This window comes from Caenorhabditis remanei, chromosome V (assembly GCF_010183535.1).
Source record: "Caenorhabditis remanei strain PX506 chromosome V, whole genome shotgun sequence".
In the NCBI taxonomy this organism is placed as follows: Eukaryota; Metazoa; Nematoda; class Chromadorea; order Rhabditida; family Rhabditidae; genus Caenorhabditis; species Caenorhabditis remanei.
In genome coordinates, this window is record NC_071332.1 from 5,228,333 (window position 1) to 5,247,592 (window position 19,260).

The 19,260-nt window shown below is 37.1% G+C and overlaps 3 protein-coding genes across 3 annotated transcripts; all 3 read right to left on the reverse strand.

Annotated features, from left to right (window-relative positions):
- On the reverse strand, window positions 1-803 carry GCK72_017411 (uncharacterized protein; the record flags this gene model as incomplete). The annotated part of the gene is made up of 2 exons (XM_053732073.1): window positions 1-240; window positions 771-803. 2 exons carry the CDS (start codon window positions 801-803, stop codon window positions 1-3), a joined length of 273 nt encoding a protein of 90 aa, XP_053580986.1.
- A 177-nt stretch (window positions 804-980) lies between these two features.
- On the reverse strand, window positions 981-1,385 carry GCK72_017412 (uncharacterized protein; the record flags this gene model as incomplete). Its single annotated transcript, XM_003102253.2, has 1 exon — window positions 981-1,385. One exon carries the CDS (start codon window positions 1,383-1,385, stop codon window positions 981-983), a length of 405 nt encoding a protein of 134 aa, XP_003102301.2.
- An 11,914-nt stretch (window positions 1,386-13,299) lies between these two features.
- Window positions 13,300-14,421, reverse strand: GCK72_017413 (uncharacterized protein; the record flags this gene model as incomplete). Its single annotated transcript, XM_053732074.1, has 5 exons — window positions 13,300-13,393; window positions 13,588-13,821; window positions 13,871-13,991; window positions 14,037-14,247; window positions 14,296-14,421. 5 exons carry the CDS (start codon window positions 14,419-14,421, stop codon window positions 13,300-13,302), a joined length of 786 nt encoding a protein of 261 aa, XP_053580987.1.
- Window positions 14,422-19,260: the final 4,839 nt, after the last annotated feature.

The window sequence follows — 19,260 nt, forward strand, 5'->3', positions numbered from 1 at the left end:
TCAAGTCAAGGAAGGCTGTGGAGCTTGTACTGCTGGAATTGCTTGAGGTGGTGGTACCACTGCTGATGCTCCAGCTTCAACTGGTTTTGCAACAACAATAGTGTTCGCCGTTTCATTGGCTGACTTCTTCTTATATATCCACCAAATACCGACACCTATTGCGATGATTGCTGGAATCAAGAGCCATCCATAGGAGGTCTTATTGTTATAGCCGTAATCGAAATCGTAATAATCATACCACTGAAAAGAGTTAATATTAGTCAATCTTTTCTGAAATTCCAACTCACCATCTTGACAGAAAAAATACAAAACTTGAATCAATTCAATTAAAGGAAAATGTGTTTAGTTTCATTGGAACTCGAAGCTTTCATTAAATATCATTTTGATTCATTGAATTCTTAACAAATGTCCAAACAATAAAAGATGATTTCATCTATTATGAATCATATCACATGATTCTACACAACAGTTGCGGAATTTCATTTCCACGAACAAGAAACCGTTTCTAAATGAAATTTTTGCCAGAAATTGGTTTTTTCATCTGAACCAGTTTCAGATGATGTGCCCTCTATAAAACTTATGGTAGCTCTTGTTCTGCGCAAAATTCCAAGCGGTCCAAAATAATCTGACAATATTCTTGATAATTGAGGTCTAGGATCACTTTCGTCTTATTATGGTTCATCTTGGCTTTATGCTTGGATACAAGGTTTCAGATACGCCAGTTTCAGTATGCCATTAAGTGTACACCTACCTTTATCTGACATCCTCACAGTTTTCTCAGCAAAAACCACGACAATATGCATTATATATTCACAGAGTTTATTATGTTTCAGTTGGTTGGTAAAGTAGTAAAGTCGATTCGCAATATTTCGTATTCGCAGAGTTTATTATGTTTTTGTAAAGTAAACTGTAAAAATCGTATTCACTTCAAAGATATTAGATTAGAATTACTATATCCCAAGAAATATACAAATAGACAATTAAACATAAATGTATTCATCGCCTTTAACTGCTGGAGTCACTGGAATTGTCAACACATGACTGGATCTTCTACGTTCTTCTTTGGTGTCCTTCTTCTCATCATCCAAATCAATTGACTCCACCGAATGAACATCCACTGATTTCCTCGACAACTGAACCGACTTTCTCGGAGAAGGAACTTTGATTTCTGGGGGAACGATTTGAACTGAACGTCTTGGAATCTCTGGAGCCATGGATTTCTCCGGAGCCACAGCTTCAGTGACAGCTGGTTCGGGGGCAGACAGCGACTTTATGTAGTTGACAATCGTTTTTCGATTGATGTAAAGAATCCAGAGAATCAAAAGTGCTGAAGCAGTAGCCACCACGAGTAGAATGACAATCATTTCGAAAGGTGTTGGTGACATGGGTTCTGGAATTTATAGGAATTTGGGTGGGTTTGGAAAAGGGAAAGATGGAAATGGAAAGAAAAACTAAAAAGTTTGATACAAAAGCTTCCTTTTTATTTGATTTCAGTTTCCAGGTTCGATGAAAGATGACTTGTAATAATAGATGGGTAATGCTTCACAATGCTTCAGGTGACAATAGGTGATGCTTTTTCCTGTTTTTCAAATTGTGTCGTTTTTCAAGAAATTCACGTAGGTAAACTGGTAGGCGGAACTAGCAAATAATGTTTTGCTGAAGATACACTCTAAGTGAGATAAAAAAACAAATATAGAAAATTATAACACTGTTCACTCTAAATACCATAACTCTCTGAAGACAATTGAAAACCTAGGAAAATAGGACATAACATCATTTTATTCAATTCTGAAGTTACCCAAAATCTGAACAAGTTAGTACTGAACTGGAATTGTGTACCTATGGAACAATAACCATATTTCAGATGGTTATTGTCTGTTTTCAACAGTTTTCAAACATAATATGTATCTTATCATCATAAGTTTGCTTCGGACCGCTGTATTTCCACCAATCGAATAATTCAGAAAACATTAAAATTGGAATTCTTTCAAAAAGGGATTTTTTATACATGATGCAGGATAGCTAGAAATTAGTTGGCAACTAATAAAATGTGCAAAATAGGACTGAAAATTAAATTCTGAAAAGGTATTGATCCTATAGGGGCTATTTCAGCCGGTAGGGGGCGGAGCCAAATGAAATACAGACCAATGTGTTATCAGTTGCCTGGGTACCGGTTTTACTTTTTTACACAGTGGGTAACATCTCGGTTCTGGAGTTCTACATTGAATGTGTCTTAAGAATCTTAGAAATCTGCCCATTACTGTGACATAGCACACTTCCAGTATGCCAGTTATCTAATACAGTTTTACATGACACTTTTTTAATTTCAGATGGTGTCAAACAAAGTACGATCAATGAAACGTTTATGAAAGTGCTGTAGATTTAAAACAGTAACGACAGTGTCAATTTGGAATAGTTTCTCATATTGAACTAATGTCGGGGTGGGGAATGAAAATGAAGAAAGGGAAGGAATCAAGCTCAATTGAACTGAAAATTCAGTGCAGATAGAGCTCGTCATCGGGGTGGATACAAAAACTAGATTTGAAAAAAACGGTATGCCAAACCGTTTTTCGAGAGAATAAAGTACAAATCATCACAACAATCGGTACTTATTGTAATAGAAAATAAGAAAGAGAAAGATATCAGAAATGGGAATTTTCAGTTAAAACTTTTGTGTTTTTTTATCAAAGACGGTCACCCGTATTAAAAAGAGAATGAGAGGGGAGGAAAAGAATAGGGAAAGTAAGGGTTACGATATAAAGGAAAGAGCTAAAATGAAACAAAGTGGAAGGAGGAAAGAATGAACAGATGAAGAGTTGCATCCGTCTGTATCACACGATTGAACACATCCTTTATATTGATGACCTTCGTATTTGAAGCTACCACAATGCGATATCCGCACGATTTCGGTGTCTGCTGTTAGAGTTCCCGAATCCAAAGCACATGTTCGGATTACCAGCGTTTTCGATTCGTTGTCGGCTGGAAATGTGATACGGTTGCATATCGAGAAAACTAGTCGTGAAAGTTTTTGAAATGATATCTTATCAAAAAGTAATATCTGTATTGATTGAGTATTTCAACCCAGTTGTTAAGTTTTTCATCGACAGAGTGATACCAATTTTACTAAAATAACTGTAAGGTCCCTTTAGACCGGAATTTTCTTCAGATCATATCGTATTAAAAGACTCACCCCGATAACCGACGATTTTGATGCAATGATCCGCTGGAAACAAGCCGTGTCGTCCTTTCTTATACGCCCAACAGGGATAGTTATAGTTGGCGACTGCAGAGGCGTCTCGATCCCTTGACGAAAGATCCATCGTTGAGTTGAACGGATCCTGGCATCCCTTGTTTTCGCCGTCGAACGAACTGCACACAAAACAGCCGATTCCCGATACTCCTGAAGCTTCAAATCATATCAATAGGGGGTTTGTTGGTGAGGTGGCGAGGAAGCTAGCACACGAAAAGTGTCCCTTTGTTTATATGAGGGATTCTAGCTAAACCTTTTTATTCTGACTGGTTGTGACCATACTTGCAAACCGAGCCAAAATATGGGCGGGTTTAAGAACTGAAAAATATACCAAAATGTAGATCTCGGCGAGTTCTATGTCACTGACTTACTATGGGTCTTGCGTATTGCTAAAGTGACAATGGCCGAGAAAAAGTGCCAAAAAACGCGAAAATTGCCAAAAAAGCCATTCTAGCCCTGCCCGCGGCACATTAACGATCCGCCATCCGGCCCGTAGTAAGTCGTGTCATAGAACTCGTCGAGATCTATATTTTGATATATTTTTCAGCTCACAAAATTCAATTTGAAGCGAGCTACACGCCGGTCCGGTTTGCATTATGATTGTGACAGTATTATGTTTCAGTATTATGTTTCAGATTTGTCTATACTCTCTTGATAGGCTAACAGTCCGCGTCAACATCCACTCAGATTCTAAGCTACTGATTCTTTTGAGCTACATGTGTCAAGCTAGCTTTCCACTTTCAGTTTTTTTTTTAAATATTCACCTTCCATGACGGCCAACAGAAGGACAAGGAAAACGGCTAACTGTCTTGAGATTGACGGAAACAAGAGGGAAACCGATGACGACGACGACGACGGCTTGGCGGATGGGCAAACGAGGCGGGACATGCACCACGCGTGGATCCTTGTTGTCTCGCCCCCGACAGCCCCGCCTCTCCGGTGAGCAACAGAGCAACTAGTGGGGCTCTGTGGCAAATGGAGAGCCGAACGGCTGATCGGGATAGTGTGGCGAGAAGCGGGAATGGACGGCGACGGGTTTCTGGAAGAAATGGAAACGGTTAGAAAACGTGGAAAATTGAAGATGCGGTCCAGAGCAAAAAATGAGCGAAAACGAATCTTGATGGTAGAATAAGAATAAGAAAAAAGAGTTGTTGGAGAGGGCGGGTGTATCATTTAACGGCTCCGAGAGCAACAGCGAAAAACACGCAGGAAATTAACGGGCGACGCCTGAGTCTTCCTCCTCTCCCTTTTTTGAAGACGTCTTTTTCGTCTTCTTTTGCCTGATGACAAAGAAGAAGATGACGATGATGATGACAATGATTGTATTTTGAAAGAGTATACACACTTAGTGGAAAATTGAGAAAAAAACGGAGAAAAATAGAGGGAGGGAGATCTTGAAGAGCTCCACAAGTGCTCTTCACCTTTTGGAGACGATAATGAGAAACAAGGAAGAGAAAAAAGAGGTTCTATTAGACTGAAGGAGTTATTATGAGTCAATAATGGCTGGAATAAGTCAATTTTTCTGAGCAAAAGTTTTTCTGGCTGGCTTTTCTGGGAAAACGAACAGGTGATTTGTTGACAATGGTAATTAGGTTAACTAGACAAGGAAGTTTTTATGAAAGTTGTGTAATCAGGAAAGTTACAATTGAGAATTAAAGAACAGTTTAGGAAAATGAAGAACTGTATGCAATAAATGATTGTGCGACCGACCATGATCTAGGATTCAGGATGGAGGGATTGTACACTGGTTATAACGTTATAGCTTTTAACTTGGATCAAAACAGGAATTTTATGATTTATCCAGTTTCAGCTACAAATCTTTCATCACAAAAAGCCCTGTTTTAGGTGACATACCGGCCAAAATTATATCATATTTTGCCCTTTTCAGTAGAAAATGCCTAACTTTGAAAGTGTGTCATAGAAAAACTAACTGTCCCACAAAATAAATTCTTATGGGATCGAATAGAGCAAGAGTAGAACTCCATTTTTGTAGTTGACAACGTTTTTGTATGGGCACTCCCTAGCAAGTTACGTATCGACAAAGTAATTTCTCCATCAAATCGACCAATTTCAGTGCCAAATAGTGTGATTTTTGACCTGTTAACTTAAAATTACTATAACTCTAGCAAGTGTCTGAACAAAAAAGCTGCAAACTGAAAAATTGGAGTTCTACTCTTGGTCTATTCGATCCTATAAAAAGATATTTTGTGGGACAGTTAATTTTACTATGACACATTCTCAAAGTTGGGCGTTTTCAACTGAAAAAGGAAAAAGTCTGACGCCTAGATCTAGTGACTCCATTCCTTCTAGATATTGTTAAGCAGAATCCATCACTTGAAACATTCCGAGTGTGCTCTGATCTACTTGGGAAGGAAAGAAACAAAAGATAGAAACGAAAAAAAAAGAGTTCGAGGAGCAAAAGCGGCTGGAAAAGGAAAGAGAGTATACGATTACGCGCGGGCGCGCGCGAGGCCCCCCTTCCCATTCTCAACCAACTTCTTCTTCTTTCTTCTTTTTTTTTCTTCGGAGATATGTGACATGGAGGAAAACACTCACATACAACCAAACACTCTTGCTTTGGCAAGAAAAAATGGAACAGAGGGAGAGAGAGAGATGGATGGAGGGAGAGGGGGACAAAGTATCCACAAATTTTTTTTGTAGACGTTGACGGGAAGAAGACTTTGATTAGAAAGTAGAGTGCATTCTGGATATGACACTTATTAGCAATTCTAAATTAATTTTATGGACTTAGTGGTTTAGAAGCATGACTGAAGCGTATCGAGATGGAAATGTTTGACCAGTAAAGGCTGAAATTTTAGGTGATGATGTTTAATTTACTATCAAATTTACAATACTGTTAGTAATGGTATCGGATAAGGTTTCGCCTGCTTCCAGTTACTAGGTACGTCAGGGAATTCCCCAATAACATGATTTTCAGTAAAATAGAAGTAAAATAGCAACTGAAAATAATGGCATGGGGTCTAAATATGTTGCCAGTTTCCAATTCTGAAACCCGCATTCACTGATATGATACAATCCACCCGAAATTTTGGACTGTAGGACCTAAATCTTAAGGATTTGATACAAACGGATAATAATAAAAACCTACATTTAAAACTTGAGCGCTAACCAAATATTTTTAAGCGTGAAAATATCGTATCAAAATAACAGAAAAGTCCGAAACAATGTGTTTTGTAGTAGGACCTTTTGGTTTAGACAACTTTTGAACTTTACTCCCATCATTTTCTCTTTTACAAGACAAAACGACATCCGGCCTTGCAGACTTTTTTCGGTTTTGCACATCCGTCTTCCGAGTGAATTTTTCATTTGGCTAATTTGGTCCTCTCTGTTTAATTTAAGCGGAGAACGAAAGTGCAAGAGCGCGGGGTGATTGGAAAATGGATCGGAGAGACAAAATGGAATAAAAATGTAAAGTGTATCTGACGGAGAGAGGACGGGGGTTAACACGATGAAGAGAGCAGGACTGGGACCCCACTATTTGCTGGTATTCAAGTGTATCACGTTACCAATTAAATGGTGGATGGAAAAGAGCTTCGAAAACTGGTTTGAAAAGGAAAAGAATGGAGATGGAGAGAGTGAAAATAAGAGAAAGGAAGAAGCCGGGAGCTTTTTCTTGTGGAAACACAAATAGGGGTGGCTCTCTCTCTCGGCAGGGTGCCACGCCCCGCCATAGAGCATGTTTAAGAGCAGAAACACAACCATCACAAAATGAATTATGTAGCAAAAAACGGGAGAGAGCTGAGGCCGACTCCAGGCGGACGGCTCCCAGTGTCGTGTCACATACACGGAATGGAATGGAATTGAGAAGCAAAAAAAGAGATTCTAGAGAAGAAGAAAGGTCAGAGGAGTATCTGAAAAAGGCGAGGAGTCTGAAGAGAGCTTGAATCCAAAGTTCTTGGGAGAACATTTTTAAAATCATAGGAAGCTTCTCGAATATCGGAGACTGTAAATTTGAGAAGTGTGACCTTTGAAGGCAAATCATTGGAATGTCAGTTCTAGAAAAAAGGAAACCGAAGGGAGACGTTTAGGATTCAGACGCCCAAATCTTGGATTTGAAACTTTAGGCTTATGATTTCAACATTTCTAAAATCATAGGCCTAAAGTTTCAAATCCAAGATTTGGGCGCTTGAATCCTAGGAGTGTTTTTTCTTTTGCTCTAGAACTGACATTCCAATGATTTGTGTTCAAAGGTCACACTTCTCAAATTTAGATTCCAAATGAAAATTTCAGAAATTTGAAATGCATAACTCAAAATAATGTGTCTAACTCTGGGATTTAGAATTTCAGATTTTAGGGTACACAGTAATATAATTTAGAAAATAATACGACCAAATTGAAATTTCAATCTCTAGACTACTGAGAGAAAAACTTGAATTTTCCGAGAATCTGGAATTTGAATAGATCAGTCGATGTCGTTCTGACTGAGACCGTCAAATTTGAAAATTGTGAAGTATGATAAAATTAGGAACCATCCTAGTCAAATTCTCTTCCCAATTATGTAGAATTTTAAATCAACAGTCCTCAAAAATTTCAAAAACGATTTCTACAAAACCTTGGAAATCCTATTTCGTGAAGGGCCTGATCCATCTCTGACTAATCACTAGAAATATCCGTCCCCTCCTCTATTTTTTGCCAGACACTTTGTGGTCAACAGCCCATCTTTCTCGAGTTGACAGCTGAACAACATGATTGACAGCTAGAGAGAAAAGAGAACGTTATCAAGGTGTGAATACATGTCATGTCTTCTCCAGATGATTTTAAGAGTCGCGCGTCGCGTGTCTAGAATACGTTTGACGTTAACGACGGAACAAAACGGAACAAAAAAAAGGAGTGAAAAGCAACACATACAAAAAGGCGAAAGAATGGAGAAAGAAGGAATTGTTTGGTTGCAAACGGGAGGCAAAACGGAGAGCAGAGGGGGCACGTCACCACACACAATGTCAGCCCATTTGAATAAATAACGTCACATATTGAGAATAGTAGCGAATAAAGTGTTGGTAGAGGATAAATGGGAGTGGAGAGGAGTCGGAAACTTGAATAGTCTAGACTTTTATAGAACTGGAAAAAACCTTTACGAATTCTAGGAACACAGCTGTTTTCAATGCAATTAATCTGAGAAAAGTAATCTGGAATAGATTAGTTTGAACACTTTATTTAATAACACCTGGTGTTATTTGTTGGGATTGCGGAATGACTAGATTTAATCAAAAGAGTGAGGGTCTAGTAGATAGAATAATCTGTATAAGCAAGATTAATTGTGTAGCAAGACTGACATTTTACAGATGTAATTTTAGTTTAAAACTGTTATTATATTGACCAGTAATGGAATCTCAAAAACTTCAAAGCGGAATAGTTTATGTTTAAAAATATAAGATGTTCTTGATATTGTAGACGGGATCTTTCAAAACTATATATAAGTAATGGAGTCAGTTTAGATTTATGGGACGTGACCTATATTATTGGAAAGCTGGGAACACGGTGATTCCAAATATATATATCTAGTTTTTGTCCTCGAGGCCTAGTATTCGCGATTGATAAAAACAAGGTACAAGTACGAAAAAATATTACCTTTTACCTTAGAACCTAGAATTTTATCTAGGCCTTTTACCTTTTACCTAGAATTATTTCCTTTTTGACACGCGAAAGTTGCAAAAGAAAAAAACATCATTTTTTCGTATGCCTAAAGGTAAAAATTCAACTTTTTCTAGAACTTTGACCTTGTTTTTCTCGAATACCAGGCCTCGTAAGCAAAAACTAATATACATTTTTGTTTTTTGAGCTTTCCAATGATATATGTCACGTCCCATATCTCCAAACTGATTCCATGACCTTCCCTAGTTAGACCTGATTTTCAGTGGAGCGTCGATGAAATAGTTGTCTTGGGTAAAGAGTTAGGCACCTTGCCGTTACTTTGAGGAAAAGTTGACAATCACAGAAAGGAAGATCTAGAGGTTTTTTAAAAACTAATACAAAATTTCAGATGTTTCTAGTTCTAAGAAGTTTTGAAAAAATGAAAAGTACGATTTTTGAATCAGTTTTACAGTTAATTTTGTAATTTTCGCCTTGGAAGCAAATCAAAACAGTTATAATGGCACTGTTCCTAACAATCTTAACAACTTACTCTCATATTTCCGATAAATGTAGATCAAACCAAAAAGTTCTCAAGAAAACGAAAAGAAGACAGATGAAAGTGAAACGAATGAGAAACGATGGCATTTAAAAAACTCTAATCGCACCCCCGTCCCCCCCGTCAAATCGAGAACAGAGAGAACCTCTAAAGCACCTCGAAAAATGATGGATGCAGTCATTGGAGGGCCTTATGACGAGACCGATTGAATAAAATATACTACTGGAAGAGAATTCATCAAGAGAATGGCTTTTTTTCCCCTACTAAAAACTTTTTGCCCCGACTCTTTTCGCCGAAAAAAACGAAATTCGAGATGTGGTCTTACTAGGCGTAGTAGTGCTCATGGGATGGCAGAAAAAACTGGGAGAGGCGGTTAGAGGGTTTTTACGAGTAGTATTTATACATGTTTTCACAATTATTTTCCAGTATTCACATTCGTGACGCTGTTTTTTTTATGTCAGTTGTTCAGGGAATATTAAAAAATACGACGAAAATTGGAACAGGTGAATCTGGATTTGTTATTCTATGCAATGAAAAGACTCAGGTGCATTGAAACTGAAAGCGGTGAGTCTAAGCCTAAGAATCGATGGTTTATGCTAAACGATTTGCAAATGAGTAACGGAAAGAAGGAAGTTTTTTCTTACTCCTTTTATGAAGATCCTAGGGATTAGTACTCGGAAAGGGAAGACGAAAGAAAAGAAGGAAGTGACGTGGAATTTCAGAATGGTTTTAGTATGCATCAACTTGGAAGGAGGATCTTTGAGAATCAGAAAGTAAGACGTCAAGATTGTTTGCAGATTTGCTAGAAGAATTGACATGAAGGGAGTACGCGTCTATATAATAGAGTATTTCTATAGTTTTGCAGGGGAAGTTTGGTATAAACACGAAAAATTTAGTCTGTGTATTAATATGCGAAAATTGCAAAATTTCAAAAAAAAAATTCGGGTGTTAGAAAGGCAATTTGTCATTTTTCCAAACTTTGACGTTGTTTTTCTCGAATACTAGACCTCGGGGCCAAAACTGAATATATATTTGGAATCAGCGTATTCTCAGTTTTCCAATGATATAGGTCATATAGCTCCACGGTCACTCGGGGGCCTTCCCCGTGAATAAAACTTTCAGAATCAAACTGAAAATCTGTAGTGCTTACAGCTTCTGATCTTGTAATGTGTAATTGAGAGTTCAAGAAAAAAAATTAAGAACAAGGATTATTCCTAGTAACTGATTATTTAGGTATTGGATGATAAAATTTGAAATATTGAAACAACAAAATTAAAAACCATATTCTTTGTAAAATTAAAGACTAAAAAAACTAAATTATCAATGATTTTATTATAATTGTCTTATTTAGAACAAAACTTTGAAAAATTGAATTTTTCTAACTGGAATAAAAGGTTTCATAAATAACACATGCCAGTGAAAAACGAAATTTTAACATAAAATTACTTATATACAAGCTGAAAATTAATTCTATAGAACCTAGTTGGCTACATGCCACATTAATAAAAAATCATGTAATAAATGAGATTGAAATCTATTTTTGACCTACTCAAATGAATTCATGAAAAAGCTTTTTTGTTAAATTGAATCCAAAGCACAAATCCTTCCTTAACTAATAGAATTCTTTTGACGTCTTCAAGAAATCTTCATTTAGATTTTCAATCTCTTATGCAAAGATGCAACATTTTTTGTTTTGCGAAAAAGGTTTCATCAATCTAATTCAGGCGCGGGGCACATCCATCATAATGAAGGGGGGGGGGTACAAAAAAGTGTCATAAAATGTGTGCCCTTCTCCTCCTCCCACTATTCAAAACCATTTCAGAGAAGGAGCAACACAGAGAGAAACAAAAATCGATGGAGCTTCTTCTCAAGAGGCGTACGGAGGAAGAAAAAGAAAAACGGAGCAAAAAAGAAGAAAACGAAACGAGAGATGGAAGAGAAGGGACCTCTCTTCTTTTCTTCCTCTCTAAAGCTTTTGAAAGCCTCTCTCGAAAAGCATAGCACACATTCGAACCACAAAGAAAAAAAACGCAAAGAGAAGGAGAAGGCATGAAGGAATAAAAATGGAGACGACGTGGACTCGAACGAGAGGAAAGAATGACAGAAATCGGAAACGTTCAGAGCATTTTCTTCGTGGTTTTCTGAGGAGAGACGACGGAAAAGTCCAATCGGCTCAATTTCATTTCGAATTGAGAGAGAGAGAGAGAAATTTCCCTTTTTTGAGAAGGGTGGATTATGGAAAAGTTTAGTACGGAAATAGTTTTTGGGAAGAATTCCGGAAATTTCCGGGCGGGAGGATTCTGTGACCCTAAAAAATGAATTCTGGCACATTATTTTATTTTTAAACCTTCATTTTGTTCTAATTGTTTGGTTTGCTTGAAAATTGAGATTTTCGGGTCTCACCACGACTTTAAAGGCTCATACGGTAGCTAAATTAATATTTCATCCAAAGTGTGTCATGATTATACTTATTTAAAAGATCTCATCACGCTGAGTTCAAAATTTGAATTGAATCAAAAATTGGACTGAAACTCATAGATATATGTCAACTTAAATTTTTTGAGATATTTTTTTGAAAAGTTTCAAAGTTTTCGAAAGACAGTAATTTTGTCAGTTTTTGACGGATTTTTATGTTTTTAGGCTAAAATTTCATAATCTCAATGTAACTTTTGATTTTTTCACCTTCTAAAATATGAGAAGAGGCTTCGGGTTTTGACATTTTTAGGGGAATTTGTCTGTCCTGCATGTTGACAAAAATTGCTATTTGATGGAAATTTAAATTTCCAACAATTCTTGATTATCCAATTACTTCAGCTCACTGAACTCGTATTCGGTTTCACTCTTACTAATGGTGTTCTTTATAATTTAATGACTGAAATTGAGAGAAAATTTCCTAATCAAATGACGTCAATCAGCTTCTGAAAGGTTACCCTCTAGTAAATAAAAGTTCAAAAAATTGGAGTGCTGTCACCACTACATTACTATTTGGATAAATGTCAAAACAACAAGTAACAAAAAGAAAATCTTGTTCTACTTCTCCCTTTCCTCTTCTTTTATTTTATTTTCTGACGTATGTTTGTGTTCCTCCTGCCATAATTCTGGATTTACGACAACTCATTAGATCGGTAAAAGAAGAAGAAGAGAAGAGAGATGTTCATTTGAGATGTGTGATCTCTTTGTCTTTCGAAATTTCTTTGAAGCAAGAGAAAGAGCAGCTGTTTGACCTTGAAGCAAGATGTGTTGCGGTAGATTTGTCACAACTCATCACAACATCCCTTCGTGGAGGTTCAAAACGTTTAATAATGTGCGGAAGGAGGTCAAAACTTGAAAGTTTTCTGATCTGTTTCATGTCTGTTCAGGGAAACACGTGGAAAAAGTTAGAAATGAAACTAGTTCAAGCATGAAAATGCGACCTTTCGAATATGAATCATTTCTATGAATACTCGCCACGAGGAGGAACGTATTGAACAAATATTTTTTGTTTCTACTGCAGTATACACATTCACAATCCAGAACTCTATTTTGTATTAGATTTTTTTTTGGTATCGTCGATTTTATAATTTCACGGTCTGCTGTCGGAGGGTGTTAAAAGCGCAACTAATTTGTTCGGATTGGTTTCGAAGATGAAAAAATGATTTCGGAAATACGGTATCTGATCTTTTTCAACTACCAGACCATTCCGCAAAAACTCCAATGAATTAGCTGAGCCCGCCGCTCTCCGACAGCAGACCATGAATTCATAACATGAGATTCCGTAGATAAATGATTTTCTAAACATATTCTGTCTGTATGAAACATGAGTACTTTCCTATTGTGATAATTGCGACAAAATCTACAATAAAAATATGTTCATGGTCGATGATTGAGTTTTGTTCAATGTCAGAAAGTAGCCGTCACACTACTATTTCTTCTTATGCTTGATGCACAATTCGACTAGCGAGTTGATCGCAAAGTCGTAAGCTTCGAATGTGTCAAATGTGTTGCATCGAGTGAAACTGAAAAATTGATTGGAATATTGCAAATAATGGGAACTAACCGAATCGCTTTGATCGTGTCCCCATGCTTCACTCTTCCGTATTTCGTCAAACGGTCGCATTCAAGATCAATGAATGCCACCACGCCGCATCTGCAAGAATGAATTTAGAAGTCATTTCTACAATAAATGAGATTTCTTGAACAATCTACCCACCTGGTAGCCCCATCTCTGCAGATGATAACAGTTGGTCCCTTCAACGGGCTTCCCAAATACTTGCGTGTTCTCTCCACCATCTCCACCAATTCCGCCGGAGTCATTTGATCAGCACGATTGAACTTGACCGCTTTCAGATTTTTTCCATGATCCTTGATATCTGCAGTGGCTAAATCATCAGTTCCCTTCTCTCCCTTCTTCGTAGCCAATTTTTCGAACTTTGGTGCGATTTGACTGAAAAATTAAATATTTAACTTTTCAGCAACAAGGTCTCCATGGCTACCTCGAAAATTCATCAGAAGATTCGGCAATGATAATCGCTTCCGCTTTCACATGATCCACCATTTTGAAGAAATCCTTGGCGGCGGCTGCGTCACGAGGTGCTTGAGCAAGAATGTACTGGTCTTAAACAGAATTATAAGACTTTCCTCGGAATCGGGAAGACTCACTTGGTCTCAAACCTTCAACCCACGATGCATGATAATACTCGAGATCAGGAACGATGACACGAGTTTGATCATACAACCAGACACTTTCCGAAGCGTTCTTCTCTTTTGGGGCTCGGAAATAGTTGATAAACGTCGGCGACTCCAAATAGTACTCTTTGTACAATTCGGCTACTCCCGCCTCGAAAGATTTTCCGGGAGTTTTTCCGATAACCTGAAAACTTGGACTGTTTTTAAGTACTTATTCCTCCCGGATACTTACAAAATCACAGAATTTCTTCGGCGACAGCATCGTAGTCTTCTTTTTACGAGTGGAACGTACCGACATCCGATTGGTTCCTATAGCGAGAGCAGTCGCTTTACCGTTTGTTTGCAAGGTGTCGGCCATTTTTCTGAAACTTTTCTGATAGCTTGAATTCTTCAGAACCAACAACTCACCGTTACCGAAGACAAACTGTTGACCAGCTCACACTACACAACGCTTCTTGTCGAAGGTACTGATTTTGATTCTGATTGATTCAATCGATAAGGGAATCTAAAGATGACCCGGTGGCCTGAAAGGAAACTGGAAAGGTCGACGTGAATTTCAAAATATTTTTCTTTTATCAAAAGTTTCTGCTCGAAAATAGAATGAGTTTCACGAGTGAAATCTAGACATTTTCTTCATTGAATTTAACCTTATTAGACTCGTTTAGTCATATACATTCTAATCTAATAGTTCGAAAAAAAACACTTGAAGCGTTTTTTTCTCAGCAGGTGGTTTAACAGCAGACATTTAAGTGTCCTACTATTTTGGAAACTATTTTGTTGCTTTGTTTTGTTTAGTTCTTATTTGTGAAATATTTTGATTCGGTGTACTTTTAGAAGATGAAATTCATAACTTATCGAGTCAGAGTAATGCTACGAGTTTGTATTCTTGATAAGGTTTTTTTTCTAGTTTTGTTATGTGATATAGTATTTGCAATGAGTTTTTCTTTTCATACTTTGTTTCCTATTCCACTGAAATTAGAATTCAAACGGTTGCATCGAAACTGGGCTTCAAACCAACTTTATAGCAACACCTCTTATATAAATGCATCCTTCTGCTCTCCGAATTTTCAGCTACCAGGATATCAATAAACTTCAGTTTCCCAATTAATAAATTTCCCAAAGCAATAAATTATCGTTTTTCACAGAACAGAAATCAAACGACGTTCCGTTTTAAGATCGGTATGGTAACAAATGCAAAAAATTGCGATAGAACGCAGTTTCTCGATACTAAAGAGCAGGAGAACGTTCTGTGGTTGAACCAGATTTACTCACATACTATAGACTATCACTGAAACCAAAAGAGCAAACGCTATCATGCAAAGAAATAAGATATAGAAACATCAGAATCTTGTCGAAAAGTAAATCTGATAAAGTGCAGTGGAGCGCACATACCTCTCCCTTGGAATGATCTTGCAAATATATATTTCACTCATATCCTATAAGTACTAACACTGAACTTTTCGCATTCTCATTGGGGCGCACTTTGTCTCTCGGAGGACCAATTGTATGTCTTCTGACCTGTGTGTTAATGTCACACGATTCTAGTTTGAGAGCAATTAATTTTTCCTTCGATGATTATATCCTTCAAAACCTTCAATTGGCACTTTAATTCCAGCTCTTTTTGTTGATTCATTTCTCTTTTTTCTTTTCCAACACGAATTTTATACTCATTTTACTCCAACAACTTTCAGAATGCTTAATTTTCTTCATTTCAAGTAAAAATAATGAGGATAGTATCACTCATTGAAGCGAACAGAAACATTCTTCTCCAAAAGTGGGTGGAGTCTATTTTTCTGTTCTTTCCTCTTTTCACTCTTGCTTCATTGTTTTTCTCTTTCTTACCTTCTCGTATTCACTCGCAATTTCTGACATTTTTGTGAAGTGAAACGTAAGAATTTCAGATGAATTGGGTTACTATATGTCAGATGATATATGGGATTCCTTCGTTTTTATTGCTATGGTTTTTCTTCTGTTTGCCAATTATTTATAAGAAGAAATTGAGCAATCCGTTCTATAGATTACTGCAAATTGATCTAATGGTGGTAAGTTTATAAAAAAGTAGAGTGTAGTATCTATTTTCGTTTGTTGTTTGCAAGGAGATAGACACGAGGAGTACCGTTCCGCATGTGTAGTCGCGTGCTCATGACTTCTAGAATATTTACCAAACTTGAGTAAAGAATAGAATTCATACTATTATAAATTCACGGTCTGCTGCCGGAAAGTGTTAAAGGCGCATCTAATTTGTTCGAATTGGTTTCGAAGCGGAAAGTATGATTTGCTGTTTTTTCAGACTTAAAATACGATATCTGATTTTTTCAACTACAAGATCATTCCGCGATATCTCCAATTAATTGAATGCGCCTTTAAAGGGGGACACCGGTATTCCAGAAATTGTGATTTTTGATATGGATCGACTCAGAAAACAAGAGAAAAGTCTCTTAGAATCAGGCCCGAAAATAAGTCAAAAACAAGTTATGAGGCCTCAAAGAGTCAAAAAAGGGCCTCTCGCCGTGAAGATTTACCTTATATTTCATCACTTTTTCACGTGCACCGCGAGTGAATTTTTCCTTGAAATATATAAGGCAAACCTTCCACGGCGAGAGGCCCTCTTTTGACTCTTTGAGGCTTCATGACTTGTTTTAGACTAATTTTGGCTCTGGCTCTAAGACACTTTTTTCTTATCTCTACAAAATTCTGAGTCGATCCATATCAAAAAATCACAATTTCTGGAATATCGGTGTCCCCCTTTAACACCCTCCGGCAGCAGTTTGGTGTTGCAATGAATAAATAGTGTCACTTTCCATTTCAGAAGTATACGGTAGTCTTGCAAACCTGACAAAGTACCCAAAACATTCCCATGATCGTTGAACTTTCCCATTCCTTTCTCATGCAGACACTCATGTTACTTCGTAAAAATTCAATTTAGTTAGTCAGAAGGAAAACCAATAACTGTGACGTTGTGTGCTTTTGGATTCTTGGTTTCTTTCCCACTGACTCCAATTGTAACATTTAGAAGGAAGTAATTATTTATAACAAAATGTTCGTAGTTTTTTGAATAAATTATTCATAGTTAGAGAAATCACCTGTTGTGCCTGAAGTATTAACAAAAATGTTATAAAAAATCGAAAAGTCACCTCTCAAAAAACACTTCCAGAACATCACATGCTACATAAACACATGGACAGCAATACGTTTGGAATATTTTCCGGAAGGAGTGAGATGTTTAGTTTTATTGGAAAGAGCAGTACCGGGTATCTTGACTTTGTCAAAATGTCTTGTTTCGGTGTAAGTTTGATTGAAAGCTGATTGACATGATATTCCACGCTTCCAGATATTTCCACATGCAAAACGTAACTGGCCTCTCTTTGGTAGTGTATCGTTTCACTTCTGTACATTACTTGAACTCGGAACAGGTACAGTACCGACCAAAATTAATATCATATTTTGCCTTTTTCAGTGGAAAATGCCCAACTTTGAGAGTGTGTCAAAAGTAGAGCTCCGTTTTTATAGTTATCAATTTTTTTGTTCGGGCACTTCCTAGAGAGTTATATTAATTTTAAGTGGACAGCTCAAGAATCGCTCTATTTTGGACTGAAATTGGTCGATTTGATTGAGAAATTACTTTGTCGATATGTAACTTGGTTGGGAGTGTCCGTACAGAAAAGTTATCAACTACAAAAATGGAGTTATATTCTTGGTCTGTTTGATTCCATAAAAAATTGTTTTGTGAGACAGTTCGTATTACCATGACACACTCTCAAAGTTGAGCATTTTCAACTGAAAAAGACAAAATATGATAACTTTTTGGCCTGCACCGTAGACCTTGAACATATTTCTCAGACTCATAATTTCTATTTCAGCATTGGAACCGGTGGTACTTTCTTGTTCCAATCTTCGGAGTCTTTTATTCATTTGCTGTATTATCTCCTTGGTATATCAGTGGCTATCTGGTTACAAGAGTCAGGCTGATCAATGGAAGACTTGAGAAATGTGTGAACCAGGTTTCATGCTTTTTCTATTTTCAAGAGAACTTTTTTCATTTGAGGTAGCACTTTCCACTCATGCCGCTGTGAATCCAATATTCGCAACATTTTATTTCATGCTAATATTGTTGATCGGAGTATGGACAACAGTTAAATTAGAAGAAAAAGGGAAGAAAAGTCACTCGAGTCAGCACAGGCATTTTGTGAGAAAATTGACAAGAGTTATAGCATGTAATAGTTTTTTGATGTCGGGTAACTTGATACTTTTAGTGAGGATTTACAGGAGTTGTAAGTGAATTAATAAGACGTTTTCAGTTCGTGATGAGTGTTGCTTACATATTTTATATACCTTTGTTAATACTCGAAATTCAGTCAATTGTGGTGACGTTTACATCAGATATGGTGAGTTGGGGATTAGAAATTGGTCAAAGGGGCGAATAAAATGTTGAGCTCTCCAAAAAAATCTGACTGTAAAAAGTTGTAGCTTTGCTCGTGCAGAGAATAGTAATATTTTTGAAGCGAATAGCAAAAAAACACCAATAAAATTAGAATTTTTTATGCATAACGACAGAACGAAAAACGAAAATTCAATTGAAGTACCCCCTCATGGGGCCTGAGAGTGAGTACAAAATCAACCGCGCTCCGCTGAAATCAGCGACAATTTCAGCGAGAAATTCAAAATAACTGTCTTGTTTAAAAATTGTAATAATTTTTTAGTAGAATTGATTTCAAAACGGCAGTCGAAAAATTTACCAAAATTGCGAGAAAAGTAATACAAATCGGCTCAAAAGTGGTCGATTAAGCCGAGTATCAAAATGCCACAACGAAACAGCGAATTGAGAAATTAAATTTTGAATTTGCCCCCCAAGTCTAGTGGAGCGCGTTTAATTTTAGTACTCACCCCCGGACCTCGTGCCACCTATATTACAGGTTTCACGGTAATGTAAGCTAGAAAATTATCTATCGAAACTTTTGACCAGTCATCTGATTTCCCTATTTCTAACGCCATGTGACTAATGATTCAACTGAACCTCCGAACACAGCCATATCCGATCCAAGACAAGTTCTTAGAAGAAAAAATCTTTCAGGTAACCCTCGCAATGCCTTACATCCTCTTCGCGTTCGATTCCAACATCCGACGATTACTTCGAATTGAAAAGACTCCTGATATTGCGAGACAGTTCAACAGTTGTTCTGGCAGAACGATATCAAAC